The sequence below is a fragment of the Lutra lutra genome, chromosome 12 (genome assembly GCF_902655055.1).
Source record: "Lutra lutra chromosome 12, mLutLut1.2, whole genome shotgun sequence".
Lineage (NCBI taxonomy): Eukaryota > Metazoa > Chordata > Mammalia > Carnivora > Mustelidae > Lutra > Lutra lutra.
The window spans coordinates 72,024,762-72,043,711 of NC_062289.1; the positions used below are offsets into that span (position 1 = coordinate 72,024,762).

Below are 18,950 nucleotides of genomic sequence, written 5' to 3' on the forward strand. Positions count from 1 at the left end.
GCCCTCTAATTTGCTTTTTAAACAAAGCCAAGGACCCATCTTTCCCTGTGACCATTTAATCCTGCAGAGCCTGTGTACTCGCCCAGTAGAACTACCAGAGGGAGGCCTGGTTGGGGCCCCAGTGATTGACCACTGCTCCGTGACCACGTTCCCACCAGGCACTCACTGACTAATGGGTTATGGGTATATCTCAGTCCAACCTCTTCCTCCTGAGGGATTAACTGAAATCCGAGGGAAGAGAGAAGTCCACCAAAGCCCAGAGACAGGATATATGCCACCCAAGGTCTCAGAGCAAAAGGAGGGGGGCTCACTCTCCTGCACCTGGCTCCCTCTCGAGGTTTACATGTCATCACATCAATTACATCACAACAATTACAATTACACCCCAACCCCCTTCACATATACCCAGCAAGGGGCCAGGCCTCGTGCCAGGTTGCTGATGTGAGCGTTCACTCACTGAGTGTGAGCTCAATGAGCTCACTACAAAGGTAGGTACCACAATTATTCCCATTTTCAGATGAGAAAGTAAAGCTCCAAGGTCAGGGGGAGGGTAAAATAACTTTCTCCTGAGAGACAGAGCTAAGATTCTGACTCAGAGTCATCCTGCTACAGAGCACACATCCATCAGACAAACGAGACCTTTCTGCGGCAGTGAGGAATAAAGACATGGGCAGCCTTCCAGGCTTGTGGGCAGCATTTCCAGTGGCCGAAGGGTTGAACAGGGCAGATACAGCCCATATAATTCTCTCTGTAGAGCCCAAAGGAGGCACCAGCCACCAACAACCAGGGTTTTCATCTGATTCATTCCCCCCCCCCAAGACGTTCAAATGTAAGCTTCACGAGGGTGGGGAATTTGAGTCAGTTTTGTTCTAGCACTTTTGAGAGTGTCACACAAGGAGCTCAAGAAACACATGCTGAACGAAGCAGAAGGTGAGTGCTGGTGAGCCACAGGAAGAATTGAGAAAGACCGTCACACAAAGCTTCTCTCTGGGGGTCACTCCAGCGGTGGAACCTTGAAAGTGCTCCCAAGAGGAGCACACTGGCTGAAATGATCTCATCGGGAATCATTCTGCCAAGTGATAAATACATGAGTAAAGCAAAACTCAACCTAAATTATCATTTTGTATAAGGCTGGCTTTGCTCAGAGCGGGCGTCTCTCCCATCCATTCAAATGTTGGTGTTTAGGGAGCACTATTTCGTGCCAAGCCCTTTGACACATCTCAGGATCTGAGAACTGGAAGTAAGTGCCCATATCAGCCACCAGGTTGCAGGTGGGAAAGCTAAAGCCCAAAGGAAGTTTACTTGGAGGTGTAGGGAGTCCCAGGCTCTCAGAGCCCGGCAGAGTTCCAAAGTCAGCAGCTGGACCAGGCTCTGTACTGTAACACCCGGAGTAACACTTCTGGATTCCACAAGGAGCCGGACTGGGCTACGTCCCCACCTCTTTGTATTATGGGTCCCCAGGAATGAAATGACTTGGCCACCCTCCCAGACCCCAGCGCATAAGCCTGTGCCTTCCCCGCAGATGGTAGCTGAACACACAAGTGTCTGCTGACCCCTTGTGGTCACTGTGGGATCTGTCCTGGCCCAGCAGCCAGGGCCTCGGGTTGCTCCTCTGGGACATTCTAGCCTCAGACAGCTTTCCCACGGCTTTTACCCGGTGGGCTCCTCCCTACAATCCCAGGAGGCAGTGAGAGACAGGATTCCCACTCCCACTTTACAAATGAGTGGCATCGTCCTGTGATCCAGTCCCAAATCCATCATGAATTCCTTACCTGCCCAGGTGACCTGCACAACAAGGCAGGCAGCTCTCAGGTTTTTTCAGCCCCACAAACTCTCCGAGAGAAGTGACTTGCCCAAGGTCAGAGTGAATCCAGGCAGAGGCAGTCCCAGTGAGCAGGTCACCCCATGTCCCCACACTGATCAGGAAAACTGAGGATCACGGCAACGAGAAAACTAGTTCCTCCTCCTTTGTGTTCGGACTGTATGCTGAAGGGCCACATGGAGAGTTGAGTGGATGGACGGAGGGATGGATGGATGGATGGGTAGACTAATGGGATGGATATGTAAGAATTCTGTGTTTCCTCCTCACTGCAGCTGGAGAAGCTAGCTGCCTCCCCTGCTCCCTGACAAGCTATGGCTAGAGTTCTAGCTGCCTAGCCCCTTGGCAGCCTGCTCCACACTCACCTGCTGGGGTTTTGAAACCACTGCCCCTGGCCTGCCATGAGGGGACTGATCCCTCATCCAGGACTCCTGCCATGTCACTGACCTCTGTGGAGGAGAGTCAGGGGCCAGGGCCATGAACAGGTCCACAACACGGGACTCCCTCACGGAGCTGTTTCTGCCACCAAAAATGGCTGGAATTGAGTTTGGTGCTCACAGTGGGGCTGTGGATCACCCGAGTGACCGGATGATATGGAAAGAGAGTCCCCTGTGCGTCTCGCAGCCTGGCTCAAACCTACTGACTCTTAGCAAATTCCTTAACCTCTCTGTGCCTTGGTTGTCTCACCTGTAGGACGGGCACACTACCTGACAAGTGTCGTGAGGACTGAATGAGGTAAGATATGAAGTGCCTTGCATCTAACAGGTGCTCAGTAAATAGAACTTCCCTCCTTTTGTTCCAGGGCATGGAGAAATTCTGGAGAGGGAAGGAAAACACGGTCCACTGTGTCCCTGGCAAGTCTTCTAAACTGGGAAGTTTTTCCAAGTATTCTAAAGTAGTGACAGGGGAGGTGTGATAGGGGATAGCGGTGATAGGGCAGGAGGGGAGGAAATGTATTTTCAGCAAGAATTGAAGGTGTGCTCAAACAGACTTGATCTGTTTAAAAGGGAGTAGCATTCATCTAATGGGTAAAGAGAAACGGTATATATACACAATGGAAACAACTCAACCATCAAAATAAACAAAATCTTGCCATTCGCAAAGATGGCACTAGATGGAACTAGAGGGTATTATGACAAGTGAAGCAAGTCAATCAGAGAACGACAATTATCAGATGATCTCACTCATATGTGGAATTTAAGAAGCAAAACAGAGGATCATGGGGAAAGAGAAGAAAAAATAATGCCAGACAATGTCAGAGAGGGAGACAAACCAAAGAGACTCTTAATCATAGGAAACAAACTGAAGGTTGCCGGAGAGCAGGTGGGTGGGAGGATGGGGTAATTGGGTGATGGAGGGCTTGTGATATAATGAGCACTGTGTGTTATATAAGACTGATGAATCACTGACCTCTACCACTGAAACAAATAATATACTATATGTTAATTAATTGAATTTTTAAAAAAAATTTTTAAAGAGTATCATTCATCTGTCCCTGCCCTTGGCATGTTCTTCAGACACAAAGGATATTCCATGGGATTTCCCAAGGGTGAAACTGAGAACATCTTTTCACAGCTAATGGGCAGTAGGAGGGACTCCTGTGCCTTACTTCATTCCCCTCATCTAGATCTCCCTAACCCAGCCTAACCCTCCCTAAACAGCCTATCTCCATCCCAGGATCACTGACACGGTCTTCTAAGCCAGTTGGTAGAAGGGAGATTTGGGGTTTTGTCCAGCTGACATTACAGCAGAGGCCTTTGCAACACCACCCGTGAAATCACGCTCCAGAAGGCTCTAGGTCCCAGTCCCTCCACTTCCAACGAGAGCAATAAAGATGGGGAACTTAACACATGGTGGTTAGGAGATGGTCTCCAGAATGAGATAGGCATATGGTGGCCTTTGCCATTTTCTAGCTGCCCAACCGTAGGTGGGATTCTTACTCTCTGGGTCTCAATTTCTTACCTATTAGACAGGGCTAATAAAATTACCTACTTTGTTGCTAGGAGGGTTCAAAGAATCATGTTTGAAAAGAGCTGAGCCTTGTGCCTGGCACAGGAGTGCTGAATAAACGTTAATACGGTGATAGTCCCGACTACTGGAATGGGCTTCCGGGTGAGACTTCATCTGAACTGAGAGTTTTGCACATGCGCACATGTGTCAGAGCGGCCACCGAACTAAAGACTCTCTAAACCTCTCCTTAGCTTCAAGATTCTATTTCTTGAATAATATCTTCCCATCCCTCACCCCTCCATTCTTCCCTTGCTGATTTTTCTTCCCTTTAGTCTTCTTATCCCTCCCCAACAAATTAGGCGGCCTATCCAGAATTCCATCGCTGCTTGTCCCCTGCTTAAATGCAACATCCCAGAGTTTTTAATGCAAAAATGGGAAGACAGAGTCCGCACAATCAGAGGTAAGTTGGTGACTTATAAAAGTGACTCCCTATTAGGTTAACATCTCACTCCCAGGGGATCCCCCAGTCCTTTGGGCCACAGTATGAGGACGCCAAGACCCGCCGCCAAGGCCAGCCACCAGGGAAGGTATATGTGGCTGGAGGCTAGACTGGAGTCAGGCTCAGGGAAGCTGCATTAAGCGAGATCCTGGAGGTAGGCAGATCTCCCAGGGACAGTTTAGAGAAAGAGGAGCTGGGACTGCTCTGTGGGCCCTCTGAAGACTCCAAGATCCCCACAGCCTTTCCCCTTTCCTGGCACACTGGCTGATGGCCAAGGAAAAATACCTATTGAAAGGACACAAACACACCAAGATAGGAACGACACCAAAGTGCTAGCAGTGGTTGATCTACCAAAAGAGGTTTTTGACAGATGTGGTCACGTTGCCTGTATGATAAACGGTAAATCTTTAAAATCAATTATTCTAATCAGCTGTGATCAGCCAAGAAAACAGACAAGAGTTTAGAAAAAGACAATTTTCACCCCCACTGAAAAGTAGCACACTCCAGTTCTCAAACGGAGACCATAGAGGAGGGAAAGAAAAACATCATGAACCAGATCAGGCTCTTGCTATTCCGTTTAGGGGAAAGCCTGCTGCTGGGCAGCAAGCCTGGAGAGAGGCAAGATGCAGAGCAGGTAGAGTGAGGACTTCCTGGGGAAGCCTTCCAAAAGCCACCCAGATGACAGAGGTCCTTACCTAGCAGGTGCTGCGATGCAAAATGACTGCTCCATGGCAGTCGGGAAACTTGCTTCTAGTTCTCTGCTACTGACTTGCAGCAGGACCCTAGGCCAATCAAGTCACCTCTCCGGGCCTCAGTTTCCTCATCTGTAAAATGAGGGGACTTGATTCACTTAAAAAACATATATACTAGGCTCTTACTCTGTGCCCTGTGCTAAAGCTATAATACAAAGGGGAATAGTCATTTCTTCAGAAAACACTCAGTGTCAACTCCATTTACTAGGCATTGTGGTTACAGATGAGTAAGTCGGCATCCTCACCATTAAGACATTCACATTGTCAGGGAGACATTGAGCAAACAAGAAATGGCGAACCACAAACTCGGTGCAGACAGAGGTGTGGGCACAGCAAGGAGTGCCCTTTTCTACTGAGGCTTGGTGGGGGAAGTGTCCTGGGAGAGGCCTGGACTGGATCTTGGAGGATCCTTGGTCCCTGCTCTCAAAGACTGTACCATCTAATTAGGGGCTAGGACAAATGCCCAAATGGGTACCACACAAGGCAGAACGAAGCCACCCTGGGAAATCCAAGTTCAGAGGGGAGAGGAAACCCATGTGACAAAGGCAGGGGAGGCTGGTGGAAGGGCAGGCAGGAAGCAGAAGGAGATCCAAAAAGTTGTGCAGAAAATGGCATTGAGATAAACTTTGAAGAATGAAGAGTTTCCTGAGAGCCCTGGGGGGCTGAAGGGGTATGCTGGGTGAGGGGCCTGTGCATATAAAGGGACAACGTGGGGACTGTCAGGGTGTAGTCGGGACAGCAGGCAGGCCAGGAAGTGGGGACTGGCAAGGCCGAAGCCATCGGGAGCCATCAGGATAAGAGCCATCTGCAACAAAGGGACCTGGCCCATGCACTCCACATCCTCCCACCGGCTCCAGGAGGCAAGTTCCCTCACTACCACCCCACTCTTTTAGATAAGGAACCAGAGGCTCAGAGAGGTTACAAAGTCACACAGCTGATGGGTGGCAGATAGAGCACTGAACCTAGTTCTGTCCAATGTCTCACCTTGACCCCTCGCCACTAGCCAGTTGCACTACTGAATCCTTCCCATCTAAGGTACTACACCCTGTCCCAGGACAGTTGGCCTGGTATTTCACTTCAGACACATGGGTACCAAAGCTCAATCTTGGCCTTAACCTTGGAAGCCCAGGCTCGAATGGGCCTCCTCCCAATCAGGCAGCTACAGGACTGTCAGCATCGCCTTCACCAGAACAGATGGAGTGGTGGGGCAGGGCAAGGAGTATTACACTTGCTGAGGGCTTTTGCGCTCCACGGTCCGCTGGTCTCATTTTATTGTAGTTCTACAGTGGTGTAGGTGGGCGATTTCTGCCACCACCGCCCACAGCCTCTCATCGTCATGACCTGGGGGACAGATCATTCCGCCTTGACTAGGGTGGCTGGCTTTTCTTGTTACGCTGGAGTTTGAAGTGGACCTTGTATAGGCGGATGCTATCCAGGTACTGCTGGATGGTCATGGATTCCCGTCTCCAGCGCCCCAGCTTCCTGAGCTGGTCTGTCATGAACTTTTTCTTCAGGTGGTCATACAAATGGCTCATCTTTCTCTTGGTCTTGTCTGAGGCTCTTATCTTAAAAAACAAAAACAAAAACAAAAAACAAAACAGAGCTGATGTGAGGATGAAGAGGCTACTTCACAGAAAGCGAGACACCTGTGCTGCTGATGGGGGAGGGGCAGTGGAAAATGGGCTGGGTGGACTCAATATTCCCTAAATAGATTGACTCCTAGTGAGCCTCAGTTTCCCTATTTTGTAAAATGTGGGCACGGAACTGCATAATCCTTACGGTACCTCTGACAGTCTGCAGCCCAGGAGCCTGCGTTGGACCTCAACATCTCTATTGGAAAACTGGTCAGAAAGAGCTGAGGGGGTGGGGAAGGATCCTTAGATCCTATCACCATGTCCCTAGGACTCACTTAGTGCTTCCCACACATTGTCTCTGACATTTCCTACATCACACGGACCTCATTTATTTTGTCTAGCATATCATTTCTGTCCTGTCTCCAAGACTGTAAGCGCTAGGAAGGCACATCCTTCATCTTGCTCACTCATTTGCTTATTCCAAACAGCTAGCTGTGAAATGGACACTAAAAAAATCAGCCGCGGGTCTTCAGAGCAACTACAACATAGGAAGGTCGGGCATGTGCCCAAACACTTCTAAGTGAGGCAGAGAGTGACACATCCTACAGGAAGTACAGAGCTCCAAGAAGGGAGATATGGAGAAAAGCCTCATGGAGGGTTGACTTATAAATTGGGATTGGGTTTCGAAGGATGTGCATGTGAAAACAGAACCAGGTGGGAGGTGATCCTGAGAGCTGACATTTTCGCAAACTCTCCTGGGGATTCTCAAAACCCAGCACCATGTAAACAAAGGAGAGCTCCATGAAGGTCAGTCAGGGTTGCCATGATTATCTGAGAAAGGGAACAAAGCCTGAGCCAAGAGCCTAAGTGGATCTTGGGAACAAGGAGTGAAGGGGGAGGGTGGGTGTGTTCTCAGAGTGTGCTCAGATGATTCCCAAGACACAGGGTCTTAGGGGTTCTTGTCAAGGTCCTGAGAAACCAGTGGCTAGCTACAGCTGCCTCTTCTCCTCACGTGAGCACTTTTGGGAGCAAGACAGAAACACCGCCATGCTGCCACTCAGGCGTCCCACCCACTGAGCTCCTACAGGCTGGGCCCTTAGCAAGTCACCAGGTCTACAAACAAGGAGAAGACAGTCTTTACTCTTCAGGGAAGATGTCAGTCAGACCCAGGTTTGCAAATCTACAGTGATGCATTGTGTGACCTTAGTGAAGTTACTCCATCTCTCAGAGCCTCAATTTCCTGAACTATTAATAATACATAATACATTGGGCACCTGGGTGGCTCAGTGGGTTAAGCCTCTGCCTTCTCCTCAGGTCATGATCTCAGGGTCCTGGGATCGAGTCCCACATCAGGAGAAGTCCCGCTTCCTCCTCTCTCTCTCTCTCTCTGCCTGCCTCTCTGCCTACTTGTGATCTCTGTCTGTCAAATAAATAAATAAAATCTTTTAAAAATAATAATAATAATACATAATACATAGTACATATGGATGTTAAATACCTAAAACACATGAGGGCTCAATATAGCTTTAAAAGGAGAACTTCTGGGGGCAGCTGGGTGGCTCAGTGGGTTAAGTCTCTGCCTTCAGCTTGGGTTGTGATCTCAGGGTCGTGGGATCGAGCCCCTCGTTGGGCTCTCTGCTCAGCGGGGAGCCTGCTTTCCCCTCTCTCTCTGCCTGCTTCTCTGCCTACTTGTAATCTCTCTGTCAAATAAATAAATAAATCTTTAAAAAAAGAAAAAAGGAGAACTTCTGGATGCCTGGAGGGGGGCACAGCCCTCTGGTTCATATGAAGTACCTCAAGAGAGTCTCCAGTTATAGCATCTCACAGATCCTCACCCCACTTGCCAGGGATAGAACATCCCCTCCCCTGCTGGTGATAGAAACTGGCTAATCCCTCCTGGGCCAATCAGAAGAGCCCACACCACCTGGCCACACTGACTGGGGCAAGGATGGGCCAGTGACACACCCTGGGCCAACTGGAGTTTCTCCAGGATCTGTCCAGTGTAAGCCAAGAGTGGAAGCACTCCATTTCCTTTCTAGGCTACAGGCCAGGGTTTCCTGTGGCCATGCTCACCGGGGACAGCCAGCCTGATGATGATGCCAACATGCACAAAGACACAGAAAAAAGATGCAAAGGGAAAGTGGAAGACACCTCCAATGGTACTGGAGTCCCTGGCTCCTCTATTGGTGACCTTGCCCTATCCATCCTGATGATGTAAACACGTTGTTCTCTATTCTGCTTGTACTAGTTCGTGTTCAGTTTGAGTCACCTACAACTGAGAGGATCCTAATAGATCCTATTTTACAAACGAGAAAAGGGAGTCCTGGAGGAAATGTCATTCCCCGAGGTCACACAAAGCTCTCTCATCCATTGCCAAGTCCATTCTCTTTCCACAACACCATGCCACTGAAGTTTAGCAGAGGAAGGAACACCCAGACCCCTGTTCTTCTTTTGGTCTCTTTGGCGTTTAAGAGGATTTAGCACCATCTCTTGAGCCTCTTCTACTATTTTAATGTCAGAATCTCACAGTCCCATCAAGATTTGGCCCTGAACATGGAGGGAGGTCAACAGAGTCAAGAAGGGAGCAGCAGAGGCGCCTGGGTGGCTCAGTGGGTTAAAGCCTCTGCCTTCGGCTCAGGTCGTGATCCCAGGGTCCTGGGATTGAGCACCACATCTCTGCTCAGCAGGGAGCCTGCTTCCTCCTCTCTCTCTGCCTGCCTCTCTGCCTACTTGTGATCTCTGTCTGTCAAATAAATAAATAAAATCTTTGGGGAAAAAAGGGAGGGGGCAGCAACTCAAATCTGGGCTTCCTGCTCCACTTGAAGAAATGAGTACATTCTCACAATCCATCGTGTTCCCCAGCCTCTTCCTAGTGCCCAACACGGTGCCTATCCTAAGCAGCCTCTAAGGATGCATTTAATGAATTAAACTGAGTCTGTATGCTGACAACACTGTTTTCCCATCCCTTCTTCTACAGGCTTTTAGGTCCAATCCTACTTATCCATAAGCAGAAAGGGGAAGGGCCTCAGTGCTCCTCCAGGTAACGGGGGGGGGGGGGGGGGGGGGGGGAATCCCTGAAGGAAAAAACAGACCAGAGAGTGTTGATGCCACTTCAAACTCCAAAACCCAAGATCTCTTTCTACAGGAGATAGTAGGAATCCATTCATGGACCCCCTAAAGAAATAACACGATTGGAGCAGGGTTGGGGGGTGGGGAATGCCACAAGCACCAAGAAAGATGGAATCCTTCTTCCTGGCTCCCTCAGCCCAGGAATATCTGTGACACCTGGGGCAGAGCAGTAACCTCAAATCTTAGTTGCCTCCTCTGTAAAATGGGACTTGCTTTAGAGAACCTTGATAGCTCCCTATCGCCTCTAAATTCTGTGATTCCCCACCACCCCTACCCAGGCTACTGGGGAGAGTAAAGTGAACATAGGTCAAGCCACTAACACCTTCTAATGCAAAACCTTTGATGACCTTACCTCCATCTCATAGATTCGTTGTGCACTGAGGTTGTCACGAATAATCACCCGAGATAAGTTACTCTTGGGTAAAAACTTTTTCACCGCTGCTTCACTAGAATTCATTAGGCTGGAAGTGGGAGGGGAAAGTGGCACAGGGTGAGATGGCTGGGGCCCAGGCTAGGACAGGGACTGATTTGATGGGGTCTGAGGGGAGTGACTGAGGCTTCCCCAGGATTCTTAGGAGAAGCACAGTTGTCATAATTGTCAGAGGAGCAGGGAGTAGGCCTAGGCTGCTTCTTGCAGAAAATGTGCACTAAACGGGTATTTTCTGGATGCTGAGAGGAAAAGTCATCCTGAAAGGCCCACAGCAGTCCACAAAAAAGAACTGTCCTCAGAAGCAGACAGCTTAAGAAGAAAAATATGATGAAATGGGAGGTGGGGGTCTCAAAGAAGAGCAAAAGCTGTATGGTAGGGTGCCAAGGGACAAATTTGATGGGGGTTAAGTGGGGAGCACGTGCTTGGCACTTGGCAGCGGGAGGGATCAGAGGAAGCAGGGCAAAAGGGGGCTGGAGGTTAGGCTGGTTAATAGAGGAATCCTAAGGGAAGAAGGAATTCTAAGGGAAGAGGGTTTGGAAGAAGTCTAGAAAAGTGAGGGAAGTTTGTGGTGGAAAGAGATTTGAGGAGACTTCCTAAGATGGGATGGGAGGGGTTGGGGGAGGTATGGACTGGAGCCAGGTGCCCTAGGTGAAACCAGAGGTAAAAATTTGGCCAAAATGAAGAATTGGTCAAGAATGGATAATGCCAGGTTTTTGCTTTTTGATAATTTAGTTATACCATGAAGCGGTTCTGCAAATATGTACCTTTAAATTTTTTGCCCATTTCAAAATAATTGTTCATATTCTCTTCCTAAAATTTGTAAATTAAATGTACAATAGGGAAGCAATGGAATAAATTATAATTAGGCCATACAATAAAATACTGTGCAGTCATGAATAGAACAGATATCCATGTGTTGGGGGCAGAAGCAGGAGGGGAAGGGGAGTAGGTAACACGACAGTGAAATTTCTTGTGACAGATTTTTCCCCCAAGAGATGTATCACCATGTTGTAGTACATATATATGAATGGACCTGGAAGAATATACACCAAAATGTTAACAGTGTTTGTCTGTGGCCATTCATTTTGCTTGCTTGTCCTGTCTAGTTTTCCTATAAAAGTGTATACTACTTTGACAGGACAAAATAGACAATTTTTAAAGTTTAAAACATTTTGAAGGAGTTAAAGAAATCTTTTTCTAATTCATTTTCGGCCAGTGGAACTACGGTTTTATGAATATTTTTACATTTATAGAGTAGTAAAAACAAATATCCTCGGTCTCCCATTTACATTTTTCTGACAACAAAGGCATGAAAATAAAAAGGCTGACACACAAAAAAGGAGATGCTCACATAAAAACGTCTCCCATACCCTGTTTTTAAAAAAAGAAAGAAACGTAAAATATTTAAAGACACATAAAATCCTCTTCACCTACTCAGCGATGCACCAAATTTACCAATACTTCTGGAAAAGTTTAAAAGGGGGGACAGTGACTGTAAATACCCCCTTTCAAGTAATAAACGGTCATTTTGAACCAAATTGTTTTTCAACGCAAGGCCTCTATGGGAACCTAGAGGATGCTGCCAGCGTTGTGGAATGGAAGGGAGGGAGGGGAAGTTGCGGGTCTTTGAGGACTCGGGCTGAGCTGAGGGGATCTGTCCCAGGACTACTGGGTAACACAGAAGTTGAGGAGAGAGATGTCAGACCTGAGGGGACCTGGGCCTCGCTAGGATCTAAGGAAGTTCAAGGCTGGCCCAAAGGGCACTGGGGACCCCCGGGCTATGCGACGTCCATCCTGGGAGAGACTGAAGGTCCGGGGAGATTCTGAAGATACGCAGGTACGAGATGGGAATTCCAGCTTCTCCCGGGAGTCGGAGCTGAGGGCGTTTGGGTTCCCAGGCTCCTGAGGGTGCGAGGAGCTGGACTGGGAAGGAACCTGGCTCGCTTGGGGTTTAAGAGAGTACCCGGCTCTGAAGTGCTCGGGGCACTGGGGGAACCAAGGCCGAGGTCCCAAGGGCCGCTGGAGGAACGGGGGTCTGTAAAGCCCTGGGCACCGGGACCGAACCTGAAGAGCACCGGCTGCTGCGCGGTCCGCGGCCGCAGGAAGCAGATCTGCGGCTGGGTCGCTACGTGGATTTCGGGTTGGCTGATGAATCTAACGTGCCGGGGGGCCCAGGTCGGGGTGGTGCCGGAACTGGTGGTCGCCTGGGAGGCCGATAAAACTGATGGCGAGCCCAGGTTCCATGTGACCGAGGGCCTGGACTGCTGGGCAACCGAGTCTACCATGCTAGAGAACGACTCGGCCAAGCGAGACAGAGCCTGAGCCAAGCTCGGAGGGCGAGGGCGCGGACGCGGAGTGAATCCCTAGGCCCACGCGGCGCGCAGAACAAGAAGCGTTGCGGGAGAGACGCGTGACGGAAGGTGGGACCTTCGGGCGGGACGTATGCGCGGAGTCTAGGAGGCTGAGGACGCAGCAGGATTGTCCCTCGGCGGCCGCCGTGGTGCAGCCCGGCGTGTTGCCGTGGAGACGGGCTGGCCGAGGTGGAGCCGGCTGCGGTGCGCTGAGCTGACTCTACCTCTCCGCCAGGACTCATGTGGCCCCCGCATGATCGTGGGGCGGGTAACGGGGTTAAGACCGGGCGGGGCAGCTCCAGGGAACCGAGACGAGACCGGGGTTTCCAGAAGACCCGGCACAGCGGATTCCTCCCCGCGAGGAGGGACCATTGCTATGGAAACCAGAGCGCGGGGCAGCGGGGGATTGTGGCTCCCAGATGGTGACCGATCTTCTGTCTTCCCGAGACCGTCACCCGAGGCTTCGGGCGCGATTGATTTCTGAACGAACCTGCCCTCCCGCCCACGGGAGAGAGGTAAGACTGTGGGGGTGGTCTTGACATCCAGCAGGCGAGGGAGCCCATTCCTGCGTCAACTCCCCAGGAAACCCAGCAGGCTCACCCGTGGGAGTGGCTCTTTGCTCTTGTCAAGCCGTGGACTTCGTTCCACGCTTATAACCTGGGATTAATGAACGCCCTGCGATCTTTGCCGACTTTTCCTACACGTAGTGAGACCAGAAAGACCAGCTTTCGGACCTTGCCTTGTGACCCTAGACAGCTCCTTGTCTCCTCTCTACCTCACTTTCCCATGTGTAAAATGGAGATATTAACCATAGACACCTATTATGTCGGCTTGAAGATCGAACCAGATGAAGGAAGCCAAAGGCTTTGTAAGCTATAAAATGGTGAAACTAATCACCACCAGCTTCCCCCTCACACTAAATGTTCTTCAGATCTTTGTTTCATTTCTTGAGGCAATCCTTGCAACTCCCTCGCCTGGAGCCTGAAATAAATCCCTTTATTCTTCACTCCCATAAAGCCCTACATTTCAATGTCCCTAACACCAGCAAGAATAGTTAGATGTGGGGCACCTGGGTGGCTCAGCGGGTTAAGCCGCTGCCTTCGGCTCAGGTCATGATCTCAGGGTCCTGGGATCGAGCCCTGCATCGGGCTCTCTGCTCAGCGGTGAGCCTGCTTCTCCCTCTCTCAGCCTGCCTCTCTGCCTACTTGTGATCTCTCTCTCTCTCTGTCAAATAAATGAATAAAATCTTAAAAAAAAAAAAAAAGAATAGTTAGATGTTTTTGAGGGCTTATTCTGTGTCAGGTCCTGTGTCACACACTTTACCTCAGGTTACTTCTTTCCATCCTCAGACGATCCTTATGAGACAGGCACTGTTAACCCTATTTTCCAGCTCTGTTGTGCCTATAATTGCCATTTAATGTCTGTCTCTCCCACTAGACTTTGAGCTCTGTGAGAGAAGGGGCTGTGACTGTCTTGTACATTTCAGTATCCCCAGCACCTAAAAAGAGCCTGATAAATATCACTTGACTATCATGAAAAAGTCTCTTCTTGCATCACTACCCTCACCTTCAAGAGAAGTGTCTCTGCACACTTGTTGTCACTGTGCTGAATAGCAGTTTCCTCTATTCCTGTTGCCCACTGGGCACTATTTTTGGAGACCCTCGGTCCGCTCTTCTCTGGGTTTTTTGGGTGACAAGGATCCATTATTTTGGGTGATGGGACATCCCTTAGTATTTAGGCTTTCAGCTGAGTTTTGGGGAGCTTTTCTCTGCCCCCACATGACTTTAGGCAAACAGCCCCATCTGGCCTTCCTGGGGTGAGCCTGATGCATTTGACTCCGGGGCATTGGCTGGTAGGATTTCCTATGTAGCCTTTGGCCTTCTTCTCCAGCAGCTAAGGAACCACCCTCACCTCCACCAAGCTCTTCCCCCAAATTCTAGACAAACAAGGCCAGGAAACTCATCCTCGCCAGAAGATCTCTGAGATGGCAGAGTCGTGGCTATTGAAGTCATTCCTCATTCAACACATATTTATCAAGCACCAAACTTAGCATTGGTGTTACGGTAGGAGTAAAGATAGTTACAGCAAATCCTAGTAGAATCCCAAATTCCCAGTGAATCCCGAATCAAGACAAAACTACATCTTTAGGAAGTGGTAGGAAGCAGAGCACATAGGACTTAGAAAGCCTGGAGCAAGGACTTATTAAACCTCGGGGAGGGGTGTGGATCCAGAAGGTTTCCCTTAGAAAGTGACCCTTAGCTAAGATCCCAAGTCCTCTATTGAATGAAACAGATCAGAGTCTGGTAGGCTTGTAGGGAAAGAGGGTTCTGGGCCAAGAGAGCAGCAAAGGCAAAGACCCGGGGCCAGGGAGGACCAGGTATCCATATGGCACTGCAAATGGCTCGGCATAGCCAAGGCCCTTTAGGATGGAGGAAAAGAGGCTAGAGATGGGCAGGAGCCAGACCACAAATGGCCTTGACAGTAAAGCTAAGGGGCTCCATCTCATCCTGACCATGGACAGCCACTGAAATATATTAAGCAGGAGAACAGAATTCTGCTCCTTGTCTCTGCCTGATGAAGACTGCCATTTGGCCTTGAGAATTGTGCTCTAAGTCCGAATACTCCTGTTTCAGTGGAGTAGGGGAAACTGTGCTATTTTTGCAGCTTTGCTTAAGACTGGGAGAGTGAAGGGCCTGGGATTTCTTAGGAGAAAGCAGGGGTGTGCCCCCTCCCTGGGGTGCATTGCCACAGCCCTGCAGCACACAGCATCATGCTGGTACAGCTTGTCTACCTGAGGCCCCTCTGCTGCTCTGGGAGCTGCTATAGTGCCCCTCATGCTGGCCTCCAGGAAGCTGTCAGTTGCCGTCCTCCCTAGGCACTCTCCTTAGAGGCAAGGTGCAGGAGCTTGGCTAATGATATAGGACTCTGTAATTTGAGGTCACTTTCACAGGGAAAGTGACATCCTGTCTCTTCAGAGGGTTCTTGGAGCCGGGAAGCTGAGACCCTCCTCTCTCTTATACTACCAGTGACTCCTCATGTCACTGCTTCAGAGTCTTATGATTTGAGCATAAAGTCAGAACAGAAACAAGACTGTGCAAGGGGCTCCCACTTAAAGGGAGAAGAGGGCTGTGTGAACCTAGACAGAAAGGCCAGGGCCTTTGTGTCTGATTGACACAAGTCAGCCTGCCCAGCTGGAGATGGGGAGCCCCTCAAGGGCGGCCTTGACTTCCGGACTTGGAGATCAGTTCTCGGGGTAGCCCTGCTGTGATGGTCAGGGGACCGCCTTGGGGATCCTATTATAGACCCAACCATCCATATCCCAGAAATCCCCCGATGTTGGCTCTCCGGCCCAGCTGGGCTCCTGCTCTCCAACCATTCTCTCCCTCCTTGCAGTTTGCCATGGCACAGCCCAACAGAAAGATGTAGCCTTTGTGCCTCTCTGGCCGCTGACCCCCTGGCCCGATGACAGCACCCCCGTGTCCCTTTCCGGTTCAGTTCCGGCAGCCCTCAGTCAGCGGCCTCTCCCAGATCACCAGCAGCCTGTACATCAGCAACGGGGCAGCTGCCAACAACAAGCTCCTGCTCGCCAGCAACCAGATCACCACAGTCATCAACGTCTCAGTCGAAGTGGTAAATACCTTATACGAGGACATCCAGTACGTACAGGTGCCTGTGGCCGACACCCCTGCCTCACGTCTTTGTGACTTCTTTGACCCCATTGCTGACCACATCCACAGCGTGGAGGTGAAGCAGGGCCGCACACTGCTGCATTGTGCCGCCGGAGTGAGCCGCTCTGCCGCACTCTGCCTCGCCTACCTCATGAAGTACCACGCCATGTCCCTGCGGGACGCCCATGCGTGGACCAGGTCATGCAGGCCCATCATCCGGCCCAACCACGGCTTCTGGGAGCAGCTCGTCCACTACGAGTTCCAGCTGTTCGGCAAGAACACCGTGCACATGGTCAGCTCCCCGATGGGAGTGATCCCTGACATCTACGAGAAGGAGGTCTGTTTGATGATTCCCCTGTGAGCCATCCTGCCAGCCCCCCACACTCAGGTCAGGGGTGCAGATCTGCTGTGGACCCTCCACCCAGACCTGAACGTAAACATTTCACTTCTGCTGATACAGAAAAAAAACAGATGAGGCCTTTTATAAGGGCCAGGAAAAAAAGGAAAGGTGCTGTAGCTTTTAATCTTATTATCCCTATCTTCAAAGATTAACTCCACTAACCATACTGGGGTGCAGAGAAGTTTCCTACCCTTGTGAGTGACAGGTCATGGCTGCTGGCCAGAGGGGAAGAGTGAGGCAAGTGCCCAGGCCAGATAGACTAGCACCTAAAGCATTTGGCAAGCCTGGAATCCTGCTGCCGTCGCCCAGACCGACTAACCCAGGAATGAGTCAGCCATAGTTCCACTAAATTCTGTTAAACCCAAAGCCAGAGCCTTAAGCATCGTGGCGTCACAGTAAGTGGGCCAACCCACTAGGTAAGTGGCCTTTGGGTGGTGCTCTGGGAGCCTTGGGGGCCCAGGCCAACCCTGCTTCTATCTTCGACCCACAGGCCCCAACTCTGGTTTTCTGGTTGGGATTTACACATGACATAGTTTGCAAAGAAAGCATTCCACAGTATAAAAATTTTTTAAAAAATATTTTCAATTTTGACTGCTGTTGTACATGGCAAGGTCTCAAAGTACCCTTGGCAGTCCCCTGCCAGCCCTTGAAGGTGGCATTAGCTTCCTTCTGGGGGGCACATGTGGAGAGCAGGCCTGACATCAGGCTTCAGGCGTTCATCTCCCAGGTACTGATTTGCAAGGCTGGAGCTGCAGACCAGAACTTGGCCTTGTCACCTCCTCCCCATGGGATTCAGACTTCTTGGTGCCTCAGCTTTCTCATCTGTCCAAGCAATCACAGCCCTTTCTGGAAATCACAGCATTGCCATGGAGGTTCAACGATCCCTTAACACCGGGCCTGGCACAGGGTAGGTGCTTAGGGTAGCAACTTTCATCACGAATGATGCTTTGACCCTGCTGGCCTGAGTCAGCGCAGTCATCCTTGTGATGGCATTTCCCCACATCTGTGCACAACCCTTCACTTGTTTACAAAGTACTCTTCCAAAAAGTCATCCTGTGGGGGAAAAATGTGGTTTGAAGGCTTTTCAGACCCTACCTTAGAAGAGGCCTGGACTTTTGAGCCTTTTCAGAGTTTATATTGTGTTTAATCCATGAGTGACCGGGGGTCTAAAGCGAGGAGCACACTTCCAGCTTCCCCCGAAAGGCCTTGTTTAGATTGCTGACCATTAATGCCAGTGGTGGCTAACCACTGGGGTCCATGGGAACAAATGAATGGGCCCCACCTATAAGCCCAGAAATCCAGGATTTTTCAAACCCTCCAGGGGCCTGAGGATCTGACTCAAGACCAACTAATCTAATCCAGAGGTTTTCAGACCAACAATATATGAGACAGAGAAAAGCACAACAGCTCTGGGAGTCCAGAGCCCAGTGGAAGCCAAATGCCTTCTCCCTCCAAACCTATCCCAACCCCACTTCCATAAAAGGCATGCCCAGGGGTGTAATTTTAGGGTGCAGGGGAGAAGGAAAATCCCTGCTTTAGACTGACTTCTTGTTTTACAGGTGAATAAACAGACCCACAAACACCAGGGCTGGTGCAAAGCAGCCTTTCTGGAAGAAACCCAGATGGAAAATTTCTTTCATGGTCTTTTTAAAGAGAAATTGGTTGGGACATATTTTATCTTCATTTTTAAAAATTTTGAATTAACATACCATAAAATTAACTTTTTTGTATGTACAGTTCTGTTTTAACACATTTGTGTAACTACCTCTGCAATCAGGAGACAGGGCAGTTCCATCACCCACAAAATTCTCTTATGCCACCCCTTTGTATTCAAACGTCTGTCCTGCCCCAGGCCTCTGGCACATACCAACCTGATCTCTGTTCCTCTAAATTTGCCTTTTCCAGAACGTCACATACATAGCATCATAGAGGATGTAACTTCTGGATGTAACTGGCTGCTTTCACTATGTCTTTGAAAATCATACGTGTTGCTTTTTATAGCTAAGCAGTGTTACATTGTATGGATGACCACAGTTCATTTTAATATTCACCCATTGAAGGATATTTGGGTGATTTCCAGTTTGGGAAAATTTTAAATAAAATTGCTACAAACATTTGTACACAGGTTTTTATGTGAACATAAGTTTTCATTTGTCTAGGATATATGCCTAAAAAGTGGGATTGATCTGTTGGTTATATGGTAAAGGTTCTGTGTAACTTTATGAAAAACTACCAGATTTCCAGAGTGCCTGTATGTTTTGCATCCTACTATGAAAGATCCACTTCCTCACTGGTATTTGGTACTGCCAATATTTTTTATTTTAGCCATTCTGATAGGTATGTGGTATCAGCTCCTTGTGGTTTTAATTTGCATTTTC

At 49.5% G+C, this 18,950-nt stretch overlaps 2 protein-coding genes across 2 annotated transcripts; one reads left to right on the forward strand and one right to left on the reverse strand.

Moving 5' to 3' along the window:
- Positions 1 to 5,233: 5,233 nt before the first annotated feature.
- C12H5orf52 (chromosome 12 C5orf52 homolog) lies at positions 5,234 to 12,609 on the reverse strand. Its single transcript, XM_047697773.1, is given in 4 exon segments — positions 5,234 to 6,585; positions 10,076 to 10,184; positions 12,117 to 12,192; positions 12,195 to 12,609. Coding segments are annotated over 4 exon segments (627 nt in total). The 5' UTR covers positions 12,439 to 12,609; the 3' UTR covers positions 5,234 to 6,387.
- Positions 12,610 to 12,630: 21 nt separating this feature from the next.
- Positions 12,631 to 18,688, forward strand: DUSP18 (dual specificity phosphatase 18). Its single transcript, XM_047697774.1, has 2 exons — positions 12,631 to 13,019; positions 15,898 to 18,688. Exon 2 carries the CDS (start codon positions 15,967 to 15,969, stop codon positions 16,531 to 16,533), a length of 567 nt encoding a protein of 188 aa, XP_047553730.1. The 5' UTR covers positions 12,631 to 13,019; positions 15,898 to 15,966; the 3' UTR covers positions 16,534 to 18,688.
- Positions 18,689 to 18,950: the final 262 nt, after the last annotated feature.

Bases quoted from the DNA above. Each gene is read 5' to 3' on its own strand.
- DUSP18 (XM_047697774.1), top strand. From the start codon at position 15,967: ATGACAGCACCCCCGTGTCCCTTTCCGGTTCAGTTCCGGCAGCCCTCA.